Source organism: Cygnus atratus, chromosome 2, assembly GCF_013377495.2.
Source record: "Cygnus atratus isolate AKBS03 ecotype Queensland, Australia chromosome 2, CAtr_DNAZoo_HiC_assembly, whole genome shotgun sequence".
In the NCBI taxonomy this organism is placed as follows: Eukaryota; Metazoa; Chordata; class Aves; order Anseriformes; family Anatidae; genus Cygnus; species Cygnus atratus.
In genome coordinates this window covers 5,228,837-5,253,059 of record NC_066363.1, presented here as the reverse complement: position 1 = coordinate 5,253,059, position 24,223 = coordinate 5,228,837, and the positions used below count along the sequence as shown (strand labels likewise).

General features: G+C 51.2%; 1 protein-coding gene and 1 long non-coding RNA gene across 4 annotated transcripts in view; both read left to right on the top strand.

Moving 5' to 3' along the window:
- LOC118251789 (mitogen-activated protein kinase kinase kinase 3-like) overlaps nucleotides 1-24,223 on the top strand; it is a 78,189-nt gene that overhangs the window by 50,864 nt on the left and 3,102 nt on the right. For 2 of the 3 annotated variants that reach the window (XM_035554363.2, XM_035554364.2), the window contains exons 6-16: nucleotides 2,405-2,518; nucleotides 4,056-4,167; nucleotides 10,842-10,975; nucleotides 13,686-13,759; nucleotides 15,726-15,793; nucleotides 17,365-17,457; nucleotides 18,481-18,675; nucleotides 20,131-20,279; nucleotides 20,861-20,992; nucleotides 23,129-23,258; nucleotides 23,883-24,060. In XM_035554363.2, the coding sequence (XP_035410256.1) occupies nucleotides 2,405-2,518; nucleotides 4,056-4,167; nucleotides 10,842-10,975; nucleotides 13,686-13,759; nucleotides 15,726-15,793; nucleotides 17,365-17,457; nucleotides 18,481-18,675; nucleotides 20,131-20,279; nucleotides 20,861-20,992; nucleotides 23,129-23,258; nucleotides 23,883-24,060 (1,379 nt within the window). The remainder of the gene's footprint in view (nucleotides 1-2,404; nucleotides 2,519-4,055; nucleotides 4,168-10,841; nucleotides 10,976-13,685; nucleotides 13,760-15,725; nucleotides 15,794-17,364; nucleotides 17,458-18,480; nucleotides 18,676-20,130; nucleotides 20,280-20,860; nucleotides 20,993-23,128; nucleotides 23,259-23,882; nucleotides 24,061-24,223) is intronic. The other variant, XM_035554365.2, reaches the window with a different exon arrangement.
- LOC126913194 (uncharacterized) lies at nucleotides 7,087-10,199 on the top strand. The gene is made up of 3 exons (XR_007707864.1): nucleotides 7,087-7,216; nucleotides 7,638-7,758; nucleotides 9,322-10,199. It is a non-coding gene; the product is annotated as an uncharacterized LOC126913194 (long non-coding RNA).

The window sequence follows — 24,223 nt, the reverse complement described above, 5'->3', positions numbered from 1 at the left end:
TTGCAGTTCAGAGTTAAATCCTGCTCGTGGGCGGAATGAGGGAGAGCAGGTCTCCACTGGTCTCGTTTCTGTTTGGGAAAGTAGTCAAGAGAAGGCTTTTCTGCATTTTTTTGATGCGTCTGTGGGATCCTTGTGAACTTCAAGAGGTTTAAGCAGAACACCGAGAGAATTTCCTTCAGGTTCTGCTGCTGAAGGAAACAGGCTGTACATGGACAGCTGCTCAGGATTTGGAGACGTAGTCAATACTGTTTCTGTCTAATATCTGCTCTGACCCTGGGTGATTCATAAAGATCCCAAAGTTTAACCGTGAACTGTGGTTTAACCTTTTGAAAGCCTCGAATGGTTGGTACCTGCCTGGTGAGCGCTTTCCCCTCACATACAACCAGTACTGGGAATCTATTTCCAGCCTGGCTTGGGAGGCCCAGCCCAGACAAGACTGGTTTTGGTGTTCTCTGTTAAACCCCACTTGGTTAGGACCGTTGCTTGGGAGGCAACAGTCGTCTTCTTGAATTTTCCCCCATCTGGTTTGGTTGAGGATTTGAGTCCCTTCCTTGACAGGCTGCGGTGCGCTCTGTGGCAGGGCTTTCTCAGGTTCCTCCTAGAGGCCTTTTCTGACACACAAATATTGAAATAGTTTTTGGACAAAGGCTGCACAACCTAATTCACCCTCTTCCTGGGTGAGTGTGCTGAAAGCTTTGATCTAGAGTCTCTTGTGGCTTTTTGTAGAAATTTATCAACCGTGTTTGCATACCTTAAATCAGAAGAACACCCCTGGCTCAGCCTAGAGTTTGATGCTTAGGTAGGTGTAAGCTCAGGCCTCTCTCCTATCCACAGCTTTCATCTCTTGAGGGATGACGACGTTAAGCCTGGCGCTTAGCCTCTAAAATAGGTAGCCTGTGTACGGCTCAGCTCCCTGTCTGCAAAACGGGGATGAAAGATGACCTCCCTTTCACCCAGGAGAGGAGAAACACGACCTAAACGTTGAGGTGCTCGCACACAGCAGCCACGCAGACACCTGAAACGAAGCTTGGCAGGCTCAGGCTGTGGTCTTGGGGTGGAAGAGGTGACTGCAGGAGTTTCCTGACATGAAACCTTGTCTCTGTTGGCCAAGGCCTTCCCTTGACCTGCTCATCCCCAAAGCCCTCGCCTTACTGCACGCAGTCTGAGGCGTATTTACCTACAGGCCGACAGCCAAAGCGGTGGCAACACCTTGGGATCAAAAGGGGAGACACAGGCACCTTTTGAGCATCGTCTTCCCGGGCAGTGGATCTGAGGCGTGTTTGCTGGGGCATGAACTCTGAGCACCCAGAGAGCTGCCTTTCAGAAGGGCAGGGCAGCCGTGGCTCCCAGTAAGGCCGGTGGGGCTTTACTGGGAGCTGTGGCCACTCGGTCCCTTTGGTAGGCAGAGCCCATGTGTACTTTGGCACAGGCAGGAGCATAATGTGCTCCGCTGGCTGCACTCGGTGCCAGCGCCCTAGGCAACCTACGGAGTCTGCAGCCTGCTTTTTATGATATTGGACAGAGTGCCCCAGAAGCTGGGGGGGGGGGCAAATAGTTGTGTTTTGGGCACTGGGAGCTTTGCAGTCCGTCTGCAGGACGTGGTACAGCACACAGCGATGCCAGGGGGTCAGATTCCCTTGGGAGGCAGGAGGGAAACAGTCTGCCCCTCACAGCGGGACCTTCAGCTGCCTGATGAGCGGGGCACTGCTCTGTTGACCTTCTAAAAAGCAGAGCTGAATTGCTCCTGCTGGGTGTCAAAGAAGCTGTTCTTGCAGGGAAAGCGGTGCACACCTCTCACATCAAAGAGTTTGAGGCTGGTTTGCGAGGTGTTCCCCGGTTTCATCGGATGCCCAGACACTAGGGAGGCTGTGTCAGTGCACAGGAGCACCGATTGCAGCAGCAGGGAGGCCGCTGAGGTTCTCCCAGGGTAAATGCTTGGGTGCAGCTCGCTGCTTTTCCTGGAGCACCGTTGCACGTCTGTCTTCCAGGGAGGGAACCCAGACTCCTCTCATGCGCAGGGCTGATTTGGCGCGGGATAGCAGCAGGTCTTGTCTACAAACTCCAAGATCTGAGCAGCCCCAGAATAGCAGGCGGCAAGCCTAAGGCTTCGTCTAACCCCTCTCCTCTGACCGCTAGCCGAATCGGTGATGTGACCTTTAAGCTCCCTCCTCGCAGATGGTTTTTGTTGTGATTTTTGTGTCTGTTCCACGGTAGATGAGAACTTGGAAGAAAACACTAGAGCTCGACAAGCTGGAGGGCATGGGGGTCTCTGTTTTCCATCCGCCTCCTTGGGTTCCTCCCTTGTCCCCCGATTCCCAAGCTGCTCACCGCGAGGATCTGGCTTCCTTTGTTTACCCAACGGTGTGACACTGCCGTGCTCCGGTGTTTGTTCAATCCCTTCCAGCTCCTGATCCCCCTGAAATCCCAGGAAGACTTGGACAAAGCGCTGGAACAGTTGGAGCTGAGCCCTTCCCTGAAGAGCCTGCGGATCCTTGTGAGCGCTCCAAAGAAAGCGAATGTGAGCTCTTCACCTTCTCTGCTCTTTTGTGTCCGAAGCGAGGCGCCTTGTTATTGCGTTGGGGAGTGGAAACAAGTCTCCTGACGGAGGGCGAGCTGGTCCTCGGGGGGGTCTGCCCTGCTCTGCCTCAGCTGCTCTGAAATCTTCCTGTGGCAGGAGCCTGGAGACTGAGCTCAGCCCCCTCCCGCTCCTCCTGCAACTTCTGAAGGGTTAAATGCTGTACTGATCCACAAACTAGGAAGCCCCCAGGGATTCCTCTTTGTTTTTTGGCCTGGGGAGGCTGTCACCGTTCCTCTGCATCCTCTCCGCATGCAGGAGGAGGTGCTGGCTCTTACCATGCTGGTTGGCAGCACAGGGACCGTTCCCTCCTTGTGGTGCTGAAATGCTAACAGCCACGGAGAACAACCCAGAGAATCCTTCAGTGTCATGCAGGACTGTCTTTTTTTTAAAAAAATATTTTTATTTATTTATTTTCCCTGAGCTCAGTGGTTTTGCAGTTAAGCCTGTTAGCTTGACCTCGCCTGCACGGAGTGTCTTGCCAAAGCACATGTCGTTCTGCCCCAAGCACAGGCTGTAAAACACGAGATTTGCAGATGTTGCAACTCTGTTTCTTCCTTGTATTTCCTAGAAGTACCGGAGAGGCTGAGAGTCTTGAAACTCACAGTGCTTGTCCTTACGCTGCTGCTGGTGCTTGCAGCACTTGGGTTTCCTCTGCTCCTTTTGAGAGCCTCCCAAAAGGAGCAGGGACCCGAGTCCCAGAGGGAAACTGAGCCATCATTGGGGTTTCCTAAGTCCACTTGTTCCTAGCAGCTGCAGGAATGTTGCAGTATTAGAAGTTAGCTACTTCAGAGCAGGGCAGCCAGATAGATTCACGTATCCCTTTGGAGTTGGTCTAGCTTTTCCTGAAGCATGTAAACATGTACTGCGTGTAAGGGGATGCAGTTCTGCAGGTCGTGCATAAAGTCATCACAAAACCACAACGCACTGTAGCACGTTACATTGGTAAGACTTGTCCACCACCACGTCTTGCCAATATAACTCAGACTACACTTAAGTTACCGGCTGGATTTGAAATTCTTTGCAGTCCTACTTACCTGTATTCCCTAGCAAAGCCAAATTTTTCGCTGTCTGCTCCTCTGCTCTGTTAGAGAGGAACCTCTGCAGTGCTTGGTCTGCCACTGAAGTACAGGGAGCATGGAGGAGAAGCTCTCATTTGGGGATCACAAACTTGGGTTTAGGGCAAGCATCAATCTCTGTATCAATCCTGAAATAAGGCAGTGCAGGAACAGTCTGTTTGTCATATGTCTGTATTTATCTTTATTGACTGGGACTCAATTTTATTGTTTTACAATATTTTAATAACAGGTGTAAATTGTGAGTGATTTTTGGGTCCCTCTAGGTTACACATACATCTTTTTTTTTAATGCTTCTTGGGTAGTATGGCCAAAAGGAGTCAAATGCAGGATTTCACCTGGTGCATCTGCGAAGGGGTCTGACCTCTGGCGGAGTCTGATCGTTCCCTTTGTCTGATTCCCAGCTCCTCCAGCCGAACAACAGCAAACAGCACGAGATGAGGATCTCCAGATCCATGGGGGATATCATGGGATCCCTGTACAAGGACTCCGAGAGGACGCGGAAGTACTCAACAGGTCGGTGAAATGGGGTGCTCTGTGGGGTGTTGGTGCTATTACAAGTAGGGCCACCGTCCCCTTTCCCTTTCCCATCACAATCCCTGTAAGTATTATGGTCTGCTGTCTACCCTGAGGGCTTCCACCAGTATTTCAGTGCAGTTACAGCTTATCCTCAGCCTGAGGAAGAAAGTGCAAGGATGGGCAAGGTTGTGGTGAGCAGCAAGTCAAGTCAGGCGTGGAAACTAAGGAAGAGCAGAGGATCTGAGGTGTAGTGTGAGGGGGAAAACGTAGTGATAAAAACTTCAAGTGAATTTGAGCTTCATCAAAGTGAAGAGTGAGGATCTATAGCCTTACGTGGTCTTTTCTTCTGTTTTCTGTGCCTGAGTTTGTGCTTTTATTGCTTTCTGAAATACTCTGAGCGTTTTGAAATGACAAGATAGTCTGTCTGTAGGACCTTTTGTGCGAGAATCCTTGGAGGATTTTGTAGAGAGATGTCTTGTGCAGCACTGGTAAAGCAGCCTGTCTGTATAGCAGGGGTGTCAGTCTCCACATTACAACAGGCAGGCTTAGTGATTTTGTCTAGCAGTGAATGTTCTCTGCTACACCCGTGGGTGATGGTTACACGGTAATTTCTACAGAGCCCCAGTGTGTTCATCCAATTATTTCACATCTCTAGGAACAGCAGCAGCAGAGGCCTTGAGTAAAGTGGGGCTCTCCGATACACGAGATATCCTTCACCTCCAAAGAGCATCTGTATTAATAGAGCAGTGAAAGCTTCCAAACTCTTTTCTCTGTGCAGCAAAGAGTATTGTTCTCCAAGGATTCGTCCTTTCTCATAGCCTGCGCTGCCTTGATAACATATCCTTTGGTTTGCTGCAGCTCAGACAATGATATAGAAAGAAATTTCCTTCTAGGGTAGGTCCAGTCTAGCCTCTCGAGCAGCTATGCCCAACTCTTAAAGAAGCCAGGTGTGGGTGCTGCGTGTACCAGAGCTCTCTTTGGTCCTGTTGCTGGGATGTGCCAAGGATCAATTTTTCTATAGTATTTTTTTTCTAGCTTGCATGGCTCTTGACAGTTTGCCCAGAATCTGGCAGAGTCTGTAGATGGTTCTGAATGAAATGCAGACACGAGTACATGGCAACGCACAGAGCCTCAGCAGAAACTGCTTGAGCAAAACATCTCTGAAGGTCTTTTTTTTTGGCACTAGCTAAGCTGTTAACATAAACCAGCGATGAGCTGTGGCACCGTGAGCTGTCACTGATGTGTGAACCGAGTGTAAGAGGCAGAATTGATCCTGTGTGTAGCTGTGCTAGTGAGAAAATTGATCCTTGCAAAGTTAGACTTTCTCAATAGTCTATATGCCACGCTTTGGCTTTTTCCTGCTGTTTTGGAGCAGCTGTAGTACCAAGAGAATCCCTGACCAGGTCTGCTCCACCGCCTGTGAGGGGCCCAGACCTTGAAGAGCATCCTGTAGGTAAGGCAGGCAAAGGAAGAGTTGCAAAAGGGTCGTTAGGCATTGGAATGGGCTGCCCAGGGAAGTGGTTGAGGCACCATCCCTGGAGGTCTTTAAGAGACGTGTAGATGCTGAGCTTAGTGATATGGTTTAGGGGAGGACTCGTTAGTGTTGGGTCAGAGGTTGGACTCGGTGATCTTGGAGGTCTCTTCCAACCTAGACGATTCTGTGATTCTGTGTACAGAGAGGCTTTGAGGGGATGCCTGAGCAGCAGAGTGGAATAGGGAGCGTAACGTGCTGGGTTAATCTGGGTGACGCAGGAGGAGGACTGGGCAGCACCAGGTGTAGCCTGCCGAGCGTGCTAACATTGGCACCTTCAGGCAGTCTGCACGCTGGTTGCATGCAAACTACATCCAAAGCAGTATCTTTGGTGCTTTTGCATAGTTCAGTTGCCCTTCCACAGCCATCCCTCTCTTTTAGTTCTGTGCAAACCAGAAGTCTTGCTCTTAGTTTGAACAGAGCTTGCCACAGACCTGCATGGCAGCAGCCCACCAGGCCTCTTCGGAGCTCTTTGGGCTCCGTATGAAGCTACCACAGCCCACTTGCTGGAGGTGGTTGCAGTCCAGCGGATTCTGTTTCTTGACCTCTCGAGTCAGAACTGGGTTATCCAGTAGCTGGACAGAAACTTCAGCGAGCTGAAAGGGAGGGCAGCATGTCAGATGGAACAGAGCTGGCGGTCAGGCTTTAGACAGACAGATAATCCTGCGCTGTGTTTCCCTGGACAGCTTATTCCGTTCGATTTGGTGGATAATCAAAAAGCATCCTAAGAGGCTGGAGTTTCTGTCGGAGAATCTGTTCTCCACTTGCAGATGCAAGATATTTCATAGTGTTTGCTTCTGCTGTCATCAAAGCAGTTGCTAGCACGTGAGGATCTCAACTCATTTCAGCTTTTCCCTTAAAATCACATTTAAAAGGAGATTCAAAGTGATGTTACAGAAAGAGGTGGCTCAGGGTCATGTTCTCAGTGCTTCTGAGATGTCTCATGTTTTTCTGCTGACTCCGCTGTGATAGCAGCAGCAAAAACTAATAAAACTGCATGTCGTTGGCACGAGCATGTTGGAAGGGGGGCAGATGTTCTGGGGAAGATTTGGCTATTTTTGCTTCTGCTGGACAGAAAATGTCTTCACTCCATGTCCCCAAAAAACCTCATGCAAAGTCAACATTTTCTTATTTTTTCGTAAACATTTTCAGTGAAAATCCCTCCCCCCACTCCACCTTTTTTTTTTTTTTGGAAGTGGAAAATGTTCCAGTCTCTTTGTAACCAGCATCTGAAAATGTTCAGCTGACTGTCAGAAAAGCTCTGGCTAAAACCTGTTGGGGTTCTAAACTTTCAGATAACCGAGGGCTGTTTTTATTTACTGAGAGAAAATCCACGTTTCGCAACATTGTCCACAAACTTTTCAAGAGCTCCATTCTGGAATCACCGTTTCAGAGGAAACATTTGCCACAAGTTTTGTTTCCTTTTTTTCCATGGAGGCAAACCGTGACCTGTGGGAAGAGATGGTGCAGAGCGAGGCTTCGTTTCTCTCTTCACATCAGGGCTTTTGATTATGGGTGAGAAGCTCCGTCCACGCCCCACAGGGAACGTGGTGTCCCTAAATGCAGAAAACACCACAAGGGCACTTGGGGGGGACACAGGCTTTGCTGGCACACAGGCTGGCCGGATGACTCTGAGAAACGTGGGCGTGATGGCAACATCTGTGCCGTTAAATTCATGGCGCCGAGGCACGAGCACAGGCTGGCAGTTGATGAGGTTGCTTAATCATTACCATGTTTCCTGACCAAAACCTGCCCAGGTACAAATCGGGGTAGCACAGGGACCTGTTGCAGGAGTCGGGACGGATGAAACCTGCCTGTTCTGAGAGGAGGAGGAGAACTGGGCTTTGTTCATCGTGCCAGCTGCCTCAGGACTAGAAAATGGGCTCTGTCCCACTTTATTAGTGTACACATACCCTAAAGTTTGCCTTAAATTTAGGTGTAGGAATCCGTCCTCAGAGGATCAGCACAGAGAGGAGGAAGACTTGCAGGGGTCCCACTGAAAAAGAAGCCAAGTGGTCGATCTGTTCACACCTCCCCGTGGCAGCCACGGCTCATCAGTAAGACATTTCTTGCAGGTTTCTCTCTGCTTATTGTGCTGCTGTGTCCTGAGCCCCGTGTTTCCACCAGGGCCCAGAAGAATGGCACATCTTGATGTCAAGTCCTTCATTTGATTCTTGGACTCGCTGCGGCTGGGAGCATAGGCAGCTGTCAGCAAGCCCTCCCTCGCTGTTAAGGGGCTTGTCTCCTCCATCAGGACTCCTGCTTGATGCCGGTCTGCGACGGGTGACGTTTTGGGAAGGATCTGCCAGGGCAGGGAAAGGGTGAAGCTGGGGAACAAGGAGGCAGAGGGAAGCCAAGCCTGGCACGGGGGAGCTGGCTGTACGTGCAGCACCAAGAGCTCTGCACATACAGCATGAGAGACGCTGCTTAAATAAAAATAACAGAAGGGAACATGAAAAACCCCAGCAGATGCCAGCAGTGACTGTAAGTCTCCGTGCTGGCCTGGTTCGCCCTGCTTGGGACATGCTGTGCTCTGGTCTCGAGTATAGGACTTTACATCAGTGCGTGTAACATGGAATTCCGTCCCAAAGCACCTTGCTGCAAAGGGGAATCGAGGTCAGATGCTCAGCTGGTGCCAATCCGCAGAGTTTCTCCGACTTCAGGAAGCCTGAAAAGAACTGCTGAGATCTGGCCGGCGTTTGGCTTATAAACAAGTGCCTCAGAGCCTGCCCCTTCCCCGCTGGGGGAACGTGATCCTGTAGGCTCCAGGACAGCCTCCCCGTCCCCCCATGGCAGGTGGGCACACGCAGTGCATGTGGGGACTCAAAGCAGCAGCGCCCTGGGGCAGCAGTGCTCCCGGAGGTGGGAGGCTGCACAAACTACTTGGAGCAGCCCCTCCACCCGAGTAGCCTAGCAGAAAGGGATCTGGTTCAGTCCAGCAGTTTCCAGGCATGCAAATGCCTGAGTGTTTTGTTTAACTTCCCCGCCTGCTGGGAAACGGCTAGCGTCTTGTCCCCTTTCACAGGTTTGGGCAGGAAATACGGTGCTGGAAGGTCAAACGCAGCCGACTTGGTGACTGGGAGGAGCTGTTACAGGCAGAGGCTTGATGTGACCTCATGCAAAGTCTTCACTCTTGTGATAGACCTCACTCAGCTCCCTGGGTTCGAAATCAAACAAGGCACGGTCAGCTTTTTGTAAAACATGGCTTGAAGGCTTCCTGGGCGACGGGTGGGTTGTTGCAGTGAGATAACATCTCTGCACGCTCAGACCAAGCCTCATAGCAGCAGAAATAGGTGCTCAGCAGAGCTAAGATGCAGCAGGAGCGCCACATCAAATCACCTAGCAGCTTTTTGGAGCAAGAGCCACCCTAATTTCTTCCCGCAGCCTTCTGGGTTGACATCTGCTAAGCAAACGAGGGGACGATAACCCTAAATGGTTAAACGCTTGTTTGTTTATCTTCCCAGAGAGGATGCTGTACTTCCCAACTGGTTTTGTTTTTAGGGCTGGGGGAAAGCCAGTTCATTATGTGTGCCGCAGCGCTCGAGAGATTCTCTCTCCTTGATCTTGGCCTTACTTCAGTTGGGCTTTTTTTTTTTTTTTTCCCTTGCTGTGTTCTGCAGGAAATCTGTGAAGGAGAAAATAGGAAGAAGAACAAACAGAACTCGAAGCCGTATGAGCTTTATTTTTAAAATTCGAGCGAGGAGGCTGGAGGGAGCTGAGCCATGGGACAGAGATATCCATGTATCTGGTAGAAATCCAGCAAGCCTCATTTAGTGATCTTAAATATCGGAGTGATGCTGTGCGTGTTAGCAGCTCCTGAGGCGGATCAGCTGGAGCGAAAGGTGGGGACTCGGGTTTGTAGCGTTGATCGTGCTGATGGATTTGTGCCAGAGATCAGCCTGGCACAATAACCGTGATGCAGAGTAGCAGCAGCAGTGTTGTGCTGATGGATCGGTGATGACTTTTCATGATGGGTTAAGCCTGTTCCCCGTACCTTTCTCTTGCAATGTGGCAGCTTGTTGGGAGTGATGAACTAAAAGACTTTGCAAAAACGCTGCAGAGGTGGGTAAGAAGCGCAGGGAAGGATGTGCTTTTTAAAAGGCTTTTTAAAAGTCTGCTTAAAAGCTTGTTTTGTGTTGTGTGAAGGCTCGCATTGCACAAAGCTGACCAGTTAAAGCTCCAGCACGGAGCAGCGCAGACCTCCGTCAGCAGTTCCTTGCTGTGAAGTGATGACAGCCCAGGGATCGAGGGGAGGGACTACAGAAAGACAAGCGAAGCCAAGCCCGTGCCTCTGGGCCAAGCGAGGACAACGCTCCCTAAACCTAGAAAAGGCACCGGGAATTGGTTAGGGTGGGTTTGGGGGAATAAAAGGGAGGAACAGGACATCAGCGTAAGGAAGTCGCGGAGTTGTCTCCCATTGCTCCTGTGCTGCGGCGCGCAAGGCGCACAGCAGAGCCCCAGGGACTTCCAGGTGGCTCTGCCTGGCGTGGGGGCTCTGCCCCCTGCAGCCGTGGAGCCTCCAGGCAGGGGAGATAACCCCACCTCGGCAGGAGGGTTGATCCCATAGGTCTTTTCCCCTCCCCGTGGCTCTTGGATTTGAGGGCTGGGTTTCTTCTCTCCTCTTTCATGTGGGAAAGAGGGAGAAGAGGTGGGTATTTGGGTGGAAATCGTTTTCCATGTAAGTGTTTAAGCGATACTGCGTGGAGCTCACCCGAAGGTGGGCGGACAGGCTGTTTCCCATACCGCAGAACAAGACAGCGACGTGATCCAGGGAGGAAATGCCTGGAGGTCAAAGCCTGGGAGGTGGGATTTTTGCTTTGAGTTCTCCTGATTGTATCGCAACAAAACTCTTGGAGCCTTTTTCTTTCTGGCATGAGCAGAGTACCCGGACGCAGTATCTTAGGATCCAGGGTAGGTTGAAAGCCAAGTCCGCTGGATGTTGTGTGGTCCCGCGGAAACAAACTGTCCCGGTTGCAAAAGCTCTGTAGGATGCTTGTGATCAGTATGGCTTCTCTCGTTCCTCCAGTCTCTTCCACACAAGTTCAAACCCAGCAGCGTCTCCAGGAGGTCCGTGATCACTGGAAGGACTCGGATGTGGCAAGTCCTTCTCTCCTTGACCCGTGCTTTTCCCCTCTCCTAGGCTCTCTGCACACCGGCCGGAGCTCTCCGCCCCCGGGCAGCGTTCCTGAAGAGCAGCAGCAGATCGCTCGCCAGGGATCCTACACCAGCATCAACAGCGAGGGCGAGTTCATCCCCGAGACCATGGATCAGAACGTAAGTGGGGCCACGGTGCGGGGGTTAAACCGGGACAGGGGCAGGCCTGAGGGAGGCTGCGCTGCGAGCACCGGTCTTGCCATTAAATCCCTCGTGGTCTCCTGTGCAGGAGACTCAGGACAGCTTTTTCCCCTGGGCTTGACGTACTCAGAAAACAGAGAGGGTTCCTGGAGATCGGGCTAAAAGCCAGCTGCAGCAGGGGTCACAGCATGCAGTGGCACCGCAGGTAGCCCTGGAGGAGCACAGCCCTGGCACACACACGTGTGCACCAGCAGCCAGGCCCTGGTGGCCGCGGCTTTCCCAGATCCGGGGAGGACAGTGAGCGTGCCAAGCAACCGATTGCCTGCGATTGCAACAGCCTGGGGGGGTCAGCAGCTCTCGCTGCTTCCCGTGTGCTGTTTCTGCTTGAGCTCTGCTTACAGTCCTTGGCCCTGCCTGCAGACTCTGTTTGTTTTTTTTTTTACTGTTGCTTTGTTTTTTCCCCTCTCTCTCCCTCCTCCATTTCTTTTTTCTTCCTTATTAAGCAGTTTGTATATTCCAGTCCCTCAGTAATAAGAAAGCCGATAGATCTTAAGCATGGTGAGGAACAGAACCTCTTTGTCCACTCCGTTTGGCCATGGTGGGGGGAACTCCGGAGTGCCCAGGGACCACAGGGGGGTAGCTTACACCTCCCTCTCCGTTTGCATCTCTGCTCAAGCTGTAGCTCCGAAGAGCTTGGTACAGGTGGTACCCTGCGCCTGGGTGAAGTCAGACGGGCTGTCTGCGTGCAAGACAGCTCGGCAAAGAAAGACGGGAGCATCTTGCAGGACTGGCAGCGTGCAGGAGGGATGTGGAGGGACTTGGGGAGGGCACTAAGCAGTGCCTCGCTCCCGCGGGCTGCTGCAACACCCCCCAAGGGTCTTGCCTGGAGAGACATGCGTTTCCTCCCCTCCAACAGCACCCACTCACTAGCTCTGTTCTTGGGTGCGGGCTGTGCCAGCGTTTCCATGGCAAAGCTGTGTTTTTGATGGTTTACCGTACAGCCATTAATAAACGGAGAAATTAACTCCGGGTGAGTCTTGGCAGCGTCAGCCTGCAGATGTATCTCGTGCTGCTCGCAGCCAAAAGCTGGCTCTCTGTTGTTTCCACACGACTTCCAAACACGTTTAGCGGGATTAAGGCAAAGTGCGTGTGCGTGCAGGAGGAGGGTCTGCACGGGCCCCCTCGGGGGTAAGTCAGTGGTGCTGGCCGTTAGCGGAGCTCCGCCAGCACCGCCTGAGCTCTGCTCCTGCTGGTGGAGGCTCCCAGATGCTCCTCGCTTCTCCCCGCAGCGCGCTGTGGGTGGCCTGCTGCCCTTCTCCCAGAGGTGGATGTGTGCACCGGCGGATTAAACGCTGGAAAAAAGGGGTTTTGTGTTTTTCTCTTCTTTTTTTTTTCCTCTTCCCATTGAGCAGCCGTGCTCTTCCCCATACGGGCTTTGCCCTCAGAACGTCCTCGGACTGCAGCTTTTGTATGTGCCTGTTGTAAAAGCACTTACGGGGTTTTGCTTTAGGTGCTTGCTGCCTTTTGGGGGATGCCCCTGTGCAGGCCCGTGATGTAACCGAGGTTTTAGGGGCCTTAGCCTTGCCTCCGGCTTAGCAGATGGACAGAGGCTGGTTCTTCACCCTGCTCCAACTCCCAGTTCTGCCCCTGTTTCCAGGCTTCGGAGAAATAAGGAGTCCATTTCAGCATCTCAATGGGGAGAGACCTGGCAGAGGTGGGGGACGGGGATTTAGCAGGGGTCTCGCTCCTCTTTGGCAGCTGCGCTCCGAAGCACGAGGCTTTGGGGTAAAAAGTGGGAAGGAGAGGAAAAATCAGGCTTTCCCGTTGGGACCGTCCCACCAAAACAATGTGAGCTGTTATGACAACCGGTGAAGTGGGTAGAGCACAGGCACAGCCCCTGGAAAGAGAGGTTCTGTGCAGGGGAAGGAGGAGCTAATGGTCCAGGAGCCAGCGAAGGGGGACTCCGTGTGGTGCTTAACCCCACTTGCTCGGCTTTCCCGGCCAGGGCTGGCTCTGCACATAGCCCCCAGGTCCACCATTCAACACAAACCCTCTATTGTTACTAGCGGGCTATAAATAACCCCGGGCAGCACAATGGCTCATCCAGGAAGCAACACGAATGTAGCTTTTGACTCACTGAGCTAGCCAGAGCCAAGGCGGTCCCCGCAGCCAAAAGCCCTGGTGATGCTGCGCGGAGCGCTGGGGACGGAGGCAGGGCTGGGGTGCCAGGGCTGCTCGGGGAAGTCAGGAGCCCACGGCCACCGGGATCCTGGCTGTGCTGCACGATATCCACTCGGCCTTGGGCGCCCCATTTCTGTCCTGCTTCCTTTTTCTTACTTAATTTTCCCCCCCAAATTCTTTGAGCACGTTGAATCTCGTTGCCTCCTCAACGTGCTTCGAATGTCAGGGTGCTAATTATCTCTGCCTCGGGTTCCCTGCTAGCGAGTAACAATTGAAATAACAATTGGGAAGGATACTAATCCAGAGGGCATCATAAAAGAGCTTCCTCTAGGAAGAAAACTTTGATTAGACTGGATATTGTCTCTGCTGGGGCCGGTATCAGCTGGGGTAAATCAGCCGGTTTCAGTGGAGTCAAGTAAATCTGTATCGTACAGATTTCTGTTACTAACGGGACTTACGGACTTGTAATCTGTTGTTTGATTGTTTTTCCCTTTTTCTTCGTTGTCAGATGCTTGAAGCTTTCATCAGCCCCGACGGGTCGCTGTCTGGGAGCTGCCAGTCTCTGGACAGGTCTGTGGACAGGTGAGTTACACGTGTCACCGCTGTCACGAGCAGAAACACAGCCTGCCCTCCACAGTAGGAGGGGAGTGGGGGCACTGGTATCCCCTGCAGTTCCTGGTGGGATGAGAATGCACCCGAGCAAAACAAATTCATCTGGAGTGCTAAAAACCAGATCCTAACCAGATCCTGGGCTCTTCGTCCAGCTGCGGATCCCTCTCTTACCCCTCTGCCTTTCTGCACTCACGGGGTCGACACGCTGTTAGCCTCTCCGTGGCTCCTCTCCGGGCGTGCTGTCTGCTCTCCGCTGACTCCCTGTAAATTTGGCAGCCCCCGGGGGCTGCCAGCAGCCGCAGAAGTGTCAGTCAAGGTGCTGAGGACACCAGACGAGCAACAACTAAGTTTAGCTTCTCGGCAGGAAGCAACTGGGACACGTTGTACTACCGCGGGCGGCAGTTCAATAGTCAGTGCTGCTCCAAGCTCCCACGTGCAAAGCGACTGTACGTTTGCTGCTCCGCATGGCAGGCTGTGTGTAAGACACGGTGTCCTTTTGGGAAGCAATATATGCATTTTTTTTTCATCCTCATCAAAGGGATTTTATGTTTTTTTTCCACTGCTGCTTTTGCCATCCGGCCCCGAGGCTGCGTTCCAGCAGGTCTGTGCTGCGCTGAGTTGATCGCGTAGCGCGCTTGGGGTTTGCGACTCTGTGCGCTGTATCAGCAGCAGGGTCCGTTTCCTCTTTGTGGCTTTTAGTGTTTTCCTGTGATGTGTTTGCTTATTGTTGTGGGTGCATCGAAACTGGGTTCTTTTGCTCCCAGCCTCTGTGCCCCAGCTTTGCTTTTGTGGAGATTTTGCTGGGGATAACAACAGAAGGAGCACAGCCGAGCTGTAACGCTTGATTGTGAACTGAGAAGAGCGTCAGGCACGTCTGCAGGAGAGCAGCATGGCTTTGTTTCACGACTGCGTACAGTCATTGGGTCTAGAGAGCTGGAAAAAGCACGAGGAAGGCTCTATTCCTGAAGGCAGAAAAAGGAATAAGCGTGACCATTTCACACAGGTCACTCTGTTTGGAGTCAGGATTTGGACCTGATGATCCTCACGGGTCCCTTCCAACGCAGGAAGTGCTGCGATTCTGTGATTCTGCACAAGACACAGCTGAGTCCTTGCTGCCAATTGCCTGACGTGGCATTAGCCTCAAGAGGGCAGAGCACCAGTCTGATGCGACAAAGTAACACAATTAATTCCTCTTCCCCCTAGCAAACCTGCTGCGATCGGTTTTGACACAAATAGACTTCGGAGCACTTTGCAAAGCAGGTTTTTACTACCATGTCCATTTTATTAAGAGGAGAGCAGGCAGAGTAGAAAAGCATCCTGTCCAGATCAGCTCACTGGCCCTTACAGAGGCCGGGATGAAGTTAAGATCTCTGAGATCCCCACTCAATGCTTTACCGTCCTCTCAATGCAATTTTAAGACCTTGAGCCTGCTCTCTCCCTCCTGGTGCACATGCACAGTGGTGGTGCAGCTTTTCTTGCACAAAGAAGGCGGGGGATGATGCTCCAGAGAAGAGGAGACCTTCATGAATCGAGCGTGACAGAACGACTCCAGCGTGTACACCCACACATCCGAGCAGTGTTCACAGAAAGCAGAGTTGCACAAATGAGCACTTGGCATCGAGGGAAGAGAAATCTGCAGCCCTCCCGTGCCATTTTGTGCGTAGGTGTTACGGTGCAGATTTGGCTGCTTTCTTTCAGCCTGGTGACCCTGGTTGCTACAGGATCCCTTCTGTTTGTCCCAGGAAAAACCGTGGACCACCAAAAAAAAAAAAGTCTTCGGTCTTGTGCAGGTTGAGGATGAGAGCTCAGTTTGGTAGACTGGGGTGACCAGTGCGTCTTGCTGATCAGCCTGTGCTTTCTGCGTGTCATCCCTTCCTAACTCATTCCCCAGCCTTTCCAATATAATAAAGTATATCTTTGTTTTTCCCCTTTGCAGCCCTCCCTTTACCCAAACCCCTGTTCCTGGAAGGAAGAGCCATCCCAAAGACGGTCTTGACTGCATGGGTAAGCATCGCTGGAGGTTCGTGCTTGCTTAAAAGCACAGGGAGCATGTAGTGGAGAGAGTGGATAGAGGAGAGTAGATACTAGAGAGATGTTACTGCATGGAAAGGTACTAGAAGCAATCAAGCAAACCATCTCCATTGCTTATGCTACACTTCAAAAAAGACCCTGCAATGATTAAACATGAACGTTCGCTAAAAACAAACCGAGTCCCAGGCTCTCTAGGGAGTTACACCTCTTCCACCTGGAGTAATGAGAGGCAGAGTCTGTAACACTGCGAGTAGTGTTAGAGAAAGTGTGTTGGTAACTCGCAGGGATCAGAGGTTACTGCTTAATCACTTACAAACAGCTGGTTAAGTCATGGAAACTCTGTAACGTTGTAATGACTTTCACTATTAAAAATGAATAAATGGCAGTCAGCCCTAGCATGATAACACATTTCTGGCCAGAGGCAGCATTTCTAGACCGAACTGCAGAGGTGAAGCTGCAGTCAAGCCCGTGTCACGGACGTTTTAATACCTCCCTGGTGGTGCAGGAGGCGTTTTGCCTCGCCATGCCACTCGGCGTTGTTGCCCACACGTGGCTTGCCGAGAACCTGTTGACCCGTCCTTGTTGCTTTTCTTGCTGACCATATTTCAGCCGTTACGGGCTCCTCTCGCGCCTCGCTGTCACGGGGAAATAATGCTGCAGCGAGGCCTCGGCCAGGATCGGTCTCCAAGGAGCGGCTGCTGGCCCCAGGCTAAGACAAACAAACAATCAGAACGGGCTGTGTCATTGGGGCTGGATGGAGGAAAAACAGGAGGTGAAAGATGGGGGGGGAAATGACAGATATTGTAGTCTCACGTTATGCAGTGCTACCAGCCGTGGCTTCCTGCGCCCCTTTTTTAAATTAAGATATACATCCTTATCTCTCATGACCATCCATAATCTCATGTCTAATCAAAACTCTGGTGCTGTTTAATGCCTTCTGTATATTCTAAATTGATCTTTCTAGCATTTAATCGAAGTAAGTATAAGAGTTTGGAGGGTATAAGCTGTTCTCCAGCTTTCGTAGGCCAGGAGTCGCATCTGAGAAGTGGGGCGGGGTTGTCCCGTGTCAGCCACGTGCTGGATACCTGCAGTTCCCTGCAAATAGCTGATAGCACAGTGGAGATTTTGCACTAGGTAGATCCGGGCCTGTCCCTGCCCGACAGTTCTGTTTCCACTCTAATTTTTGTGTTTTTCACGTGTAAATAAGACTTGTAGTAGTCTGTCTTGGAAACCAGACACGTTCTGTGTTAATCCCTTGCCTCGTTTTGAACAGCGTGGGCCAGAGTCCGCAGTCAGTGGTTAACCTCTGTTTGCTTTAGGGAGACCAAGAGCAGGGTGTCTAGCCCTTATTTTCCCTTTAGTATGTGACTGCGGGCAGATTTCAGCGAGCCTTGGGGAATGTCTGGCTGAGCAAACGAACAATTTGTTACCTTGTTCATCCCCGTAACTCGGCATGACGGCCTGAATGCTTTCCTGTAAGAACCGCTCTGGGCGTTTGGTACTGAGCTGATGCAAGAAACGTGTCTGTTCTTTCCTCCTGTCAGAATTTGACATCCCGTTCTGCGAAAGGTTTGGGAAAGGGGGCACCTTCCCCAGGCAGTACCACCTCTCCCAGAGTCGCAAGGACTACAGCGACGGTAAGAAAATCACGGAGGGCTGGGGAGGGAAGAGCTCGGTCCGGGATCTCAGTAGGGATGGGAAGCGCAGGAGGTTTGTAACAGTGCCCAGGACTGCAGAGACTTAGGACGGAGAGGTTTCTAATAAAAGGAGGAGAAATGAGTGAGTAATTTGGGATTTGCTTGTGTACTCTGAACAATACCCTCTGAGAGCCTGCAGGTCTGCTGTTGGGATGTGCTGCGTGTCTATGGCAAGCGTTAAAGTCAGTGCTCAGCATCTCCTGTGCTCATGCCTGGTGTTTTATTAGCCACACGGATGGATAGCTTTTCTCATCCCTGGCGATACCAGCCTTTCTCTTCCCCTAAATTGCTTTTGAGGATGCAGGTTTGTGACCTTTACAGCAGGTTTCTCACGGAGCTGGAGGGAATCACCTACCAAATTCAGGGTAGCAGTGTCTCTTCATGGCTGTTTTAAGCTAACGAGCTCTGAGCTTTGGGGACCGCTCTTGTTACCTCATTGCTGCTCCTCATTCCACTGTGTGAGGCTGCAAGTGGTAGGAGGCAAAACTGAATAAAGATCAAATTCCTTTGGAAAAAACAAAACAAAACAAAAACAAAAACCATTAAGGACACGCAAAGAGAGTATTGAGCCTTCCAGAATGATCTTTGTCTCTCACTGACACCATGGCACTGCTGGTGCGGTCATTTGCGTTGGGGTCTTAGGGGATGCCAGGGATAATTTGAAGTGTAAATCTCTGCCTGTTCAGAGTTTATTTGTGATTAAAACCCGACAAAAACCTAATGTAATTAAACTGTTGCAAACCTCTCCGGGAACATTCTACGTTCAGTGTAATCCTACCTGCTGTTAACGGCTCTTCGATTGAATTAAGAATGTTCACAGGGCTTTGCTTCAGTTTCATTAAACTTGTTTTTAGTTTGAGGCAGTACATCGCTGAATCTGAGCAGTGATGTGAGAAGGTGGTGATAGGCAGATCCAAGCAGGCGTGTGTGTTCTTGCCGTAACTCTCCCCTTTTCTCCTGCAGGCCGGAGGACTTTCCCCAGGAGTTACTTCCCACAGGAAAACCTGTTCCAGCTGGTCCCTTCCAGCCGAACCAAGAGCTTTAATGGGGACAGCAAGCTCAGCACCCTGCAGTATGACGAGTACAGGCCCAAATGGTGGAACAATTGTGAAAAAGGTCTGCAGGTCTTCAGCACCTCCCCTACAAAAGCTAGGAACTGTAAGTGAACCAAAGCTGCTGGTGTTCAAGGTCACGGTGCATTTGGGTTTCAGTACAAAATCAAGTTACTGTGACCTACTGAGTTTTGGGCATCAACTTCGCTAACCCTCTGTGAATGCACGCTGCTTCCAGCCCCAAAAAGAGGCACACTGCACTCACATTTCAGTGTGGAATATTAAATATAACTCATTGTACCTTACATTGGCCTTGAGTAAAAAGTTCTTACAGAGTCAGCTGGTGTTCATAGCTTGCTGAGTTCCAGAAAATTGCTTGTGTGTTGGACTCTTAATGTGCTCGCACAGCAGAAGCTTCCAGGAGACTTGGGATGTGGGAGCAAATGGGTCTGGAGGTCCCCTTCCTCTTCTTAGGTTGCTGTCACCCCAGCAGCCAAAGATGGTCTTGCAGGTTGCTCTGGTATTGCAGGACTGTGCATGCTGTAGAAATGGGTGCATTCTGGGCCTGTTCAGTGATGGTTCTTGTTGTGGTTTAGCCCGGCTGGCAGCCAAACACCACACAGCCGTTCGCTCACCCTCCCCCCTCCCTCTCCGGGATGGGGGAGAGAAACAGGAAAGTGAAGCCTGTGAGTTGAGATAAAGACAGTTTATTAAGACAGGGAAAATAATAACAATAATAATAATAATAATAATAATAATAGTAGTACTAATAATAATGTGTACGAAACGAGTGATGCACAATGCAATTGCTCACCACCCGTTGACCGATGCCCAGCCTATCCCCGAGCAGCCGGCCCCCCACCCCGGCTAGCCACCCCTATATATTGTTCAGCATGACGTCAGATGGTATGGAATACCCCTTTGGCCAGTTTGGGTCAGCTGTCCTGGGTCTGTCCCCTCCCAGCTCCTGCTGCACCCCCAGCCTGCTCGCTGGCAGGACAGAGAGAGAAGCTGAAAAGTCCTTGGCTTGGTGTAAGCACTGCTCTACAACAATTAAAACATCAGCATGTTATCAGCGCTCTTCTCATTCTAATCCAAAACATAGCACCCTGCCAGCTACTAGGAGGAAAATTAACTCTGTCCTACCTGAAACCAGGACAGTGCTCAACCTAGGAACAACTAGTGAGATAAAACTCCTTGCTGTTCCCTGCCTGGGTGGCTGCTCAGCCATTCTGTGTTCTGCTAACTGTCCCATAGCAGAGGAGAGAAAGTTCAGCATTACCCAAGAAAGCAGTTTCTGGAGGAAGGACTCTAAAGAAATGTGACTTTGCTGTGACTCGTTTCTGCTTTATAGTAAAGTAGAGCATAAAGGACATGCACACACCAGTAGCTCTCATACAAATAAAACAGTTTTGTCGTGGGGCCCCTGGGAGAGGGCAGCTCACTGCCTGACCTGGTGAGATCACTGCAGGCCTGATGTGCATTTTGTAGGGTCAGATGGACCCTGATGCTGAAATCTCCCTGCTGTGCTCTTCTCTCAACCCTCTCCTCTTTTCTGCAGCCCTGCAGGCACCAGTGAACTGGAGGTTGGGGAAGCTGCTTGGAAGAGGAGCTTTTGGGGAAGTTTACCTCTGCTATGATGCTGACACTGGCCGAGAGCTGTCGGTGAAGCAGGTGCCATTTGACCCTGACAGTCAAGAGACAAGTAAAGTGAGTGTGAGGGCAGCGCTGCGCTCTGCAGCACGTTGTGGGGCTGTGGGCTGGAGGCTGAGGGTGGAGGTGGCGGAGGAGTCCGTGTCCCTGATGGGAGGCAGCGCATGCAGACTGTTGGGTTCGCCCCCTTTGGAGTGGTCCCTGATGGCTTTTGTGGCACCAGTCGGCGTGCCCTGGTGATTTCTCTGCCTCCATTTCTTGGTCACTTTGGCTTATTGTCTCTGGTACCATCTCCTGCAGGTCTGTCTGCTCTTCCTTAGTTTTAGCCTTCTTGCTCCACTCACCTTCCCACTCTGGGTGCTGCATTAGCTTTGTTGGTGTCTTCGTTCACATCTTTCCAGAAAAAACTCCTTGAGCACACCTGTCTCAAAGCCAAGTCCTTGCGTATCCCACCTGCCTGCCAGTTCCTCGGGACAGCACTCCTCATTTCTGAGCCTTACATGGCTGATGCCTGAGCAGGCAGCTTCCCAGGTGCTATGAAGTGTTCAGTGTGGAGCAATATTGGGGTAATACTCCTGTTTCGGAGAGGCACGTGTAACCATTCTCTTTTCGCACACAGTATGTCTGTTTCATGGCAGGAGGTGAATGCTTTGGAGTGTGAGATTCAGCTGCTGAAGACTCTCCGCCACGACAGGATAGTGCAGTACTATGGGTGTTTGCGGGATCCCGAGGAGAGGAAGCTGTCTATCTTTGTTGAATACATGCCAGGGGTAAGTGCAGTTCCTGCTAAAGATTGTCATGAGCTAGAGAGAGCAGATCTACACTGCCTTGGAGTTTGGAGAAATTTGGATCTGGAGTTGTAGTGAAGCTTAGCTGTCAAGTTTATCTGCTGAGCCAAACCAAACCAAACCGCTGCATCTCAGCATCCCTAGGGCTTGGGGAAGCTCAGATCGAGTCAGGTGTCGTGGTCAGGCCCCTCAACTTGCCGTGGGTCAAATCAAAAGCCTGGAAGCCAGGTCTCAGGTTTGGATCCTGGGGAAGGGCGTGTTCACAGTCTGGAATCTGAACGTGGTGAATGTGGGACGTGGTCCAGATCTGGCTCCAAACACTGTGGCCTGAGCCCATCCTTAAGTATTTATTACAAATCCCTCCAGGACAAGTTAATAGTACAACTGTCCGCCCACAGCTGTCACCAATTATTTCTGGCTTTCAGCACGTGTGCGTTAAAACCAGCGTTACTCACTGGTAAGCCTTCTCCTGCTCGGGACTGAACCTATTGTTGGTAGCACGATCCGATCTAACAGGAGTGGATTAAGTTTGTGGTTTTGCTGACATCGGGTGAAATAGCTCCAGGGAAAAGGAAGCTCTGAGGGAGCCTAGGCAGGGGTTGGAGAACACACGCAGATTAGCCGAACATCTCCTCCGTTTGCAAGGACGCAGGTTACATCAGAGTCAGCGAGACGAAGTCACTGCTTGGTATAAAGCAGCACAACCGCTCGCATTGCTGGGTGAGCTGCTCTCCTGCGTCCTGCCTGCCCAGCTGGATTCATTCCCTAGTCCGTGGAAGAATAAATCCTCGTTTGTTCAGGCCGTGTTTGTAAGGTCAGGAGGGGCTGGGAAGTCATCTGGTCACAAATTATTTTGGTCATTAGTAAATGTGCTGCAACTTCTCCTGACATGTCTTGAATCAGGTGGGCTTCACGCATTTGAGCCCCTTCCAGGCACCGTCCTGCCTCCGTCCCCAGGGGTGGGCATATCACTTTCAGGCCCTATGACAAAGGAAAGACCCTGAAGAGTAAAACCCAGAAGCTTCAGCAGTACCCTTGCTGCTCGTTCTGCAACGTGCTGGTGTTTGTTAGCAGCCAGGAAACCGACGTTTGATGCTGGGGCAGCGTCCAGCAAGGCTGGAAGTTGAGTGTTTGTTTTCTTTGCGATAAACCAGAGCTCTGACCAAATACAGATTGACTTTAGTGCCACGGGGATGGCTTATTTCACAAAAGCAGCTCAGGGCTTTGGTTTCCAATGGCAGTGGATATGATTGAGCTCCCAAACCTTGCAGAAGAGCAGCTCCAGACTGCTGGACGTGGCCAGGTTTCTGACGATACACAGCTAGCTTGGTAAAATCTTCCAGGGGCGAAGCTTGGTTGCACCATCAGCCTGGCATTCTGATGATCACCCCTGTTAAAAAGCTGTGTATTTCCTGCTGTACCCTGCACCATTCACCTACTTTTTTCAGTTTATGCTTGGAAAACAGAACAGTCCACTTGACCACAAGTCTTGAAGACCCTGTTTTCCCTTCTTTGGCTTCACGTTTGATGTCCCCCAGTCAGGGTGAGAGAGGCCAGGATAAGGAAGCTTGAAGAGTTGTGAGTGAGGGAGGATACCTTGCATACGAGGTGCAGGAGGAGGTAATTTCAGAGCATCCCAGGTTACTTGAGCAACACCGTGAAATGGAAGGGAGATCCCCAACCACAGGATCGCCACCAGCCCCAAAAGAAACTGGGGGAAAGGCTTCACAGAAGACTGACATGACCGTGAAGAACTAGTTGAGAGTATCCTCTCGCTTGGTTGGAAGCTCCTCATCAATGTGGTCCTTGTCCGTGAGCTATTGGTGAAGTCTAGCCACTAGAGGGAGAACAAGATCCGTGCTGTTGGCAGAGGGTAGCACTGACAGCTGTCAGAGGCCGTACGTCTCTTTCCACTGGACTCTGAGGCAGTGGGGTCAAATCCTTGCTCCGTTCAGCACTTACTGGATGTTTATCTTGCCATTTCTGCAACAGAGTGGGTTGGGTTTTTTTTTTGAGCTGAGAAATATGGTGGTCAGGGAAGTTTAAAAGGTCACTGTGACGTGATGCACCTGGTTCTGCTGGTCCTTACGGTTGCTGCACGATGTTTCCTCTCACCAGGGTTCAATAAAGGACCAGCTGAAAGCGTACGGTGCTCTGACGGAGAACGTCACTCGGAAGTACACCAGGCAGATCTTGCAGGGAGTCTTCTACTTGCACAGCAATATGATTGTCCACAGGGACATTAAAGGTGAGTAGGTAACGCAGGGAAGCTTCTTGCTTGCTTAGGTTTCTTCAGCCTAGCCTCGCCCCGCCCCAATATAATTCTTGTGCAAAACGTAGAGCAGGTATCTGGTGTTTAAGTTATTTTTGCCCCAGCTTTGCCTCTTGAACCATGAAAATCTTGAACAAGCAGCTGGAACCAAACTCGTGTTCTGTCTTCCTGCCGGGGATGCCCAGACTAGATACTCTTAAGAGAAACTAACTGCCTTTACAGCTGTCAGATCTCCACATTTCTAAAAATCTGGGGCAACACACGCAAGAATTGAGAGGCCCTGGTGATGGGAGGGATCTGAAGCTCTGTTGTGCTGTCAGTGGAAGCAGAATTCATCATCTCCCATTCACTGCTCACTCTTTGGAAACCTGCTGAGTGAGACTGTCCAGGAGAGCCGGAGGGAACCTGCTCTCCTAGAGAGCAGCTGCCTAGGAGAGAGGGATGTAAAATCCTAGTGCTGAGTCCAGCCCCGGCAAGACCCTTTGGGTTCCCTTACGTCCAACTCTTTGCCTCTGCCCTTCCTGCTCTCCCTGCTGTGGCTGCTCAGTTCAGCTTGCTGCTTCATCGCCTGGTGTTTTTGTTGTTGCTTTTCGTCACCAGGTGCCAATATTTTGAGAGATTCTGCTGGAAATGTGAAACTTGGAGATTTTGGGGCCAGCAAACGTATCCAGACCATCTGCATGTCTGGGACCGGGATTAAATCTGTCACGGGAACGCCGTACTGGATGAGCCCAGAGGTTATCAGCGGAGAAGGCTACGGAAGGAAAGCTGACGTGTGGTAAGGAATAGAGTAAAAACCCCACCACTGCCACGTAAATCTGACGATCCCTTTGGGAAGCTGTAGTGGGAGCAACAACTATAGCTAGTGTTTGGAAGATGGAAAGGATGCAAAGGATGGAAATGGGAGGTGAATGTCAGGATCAAATATGCAGACACCCAGA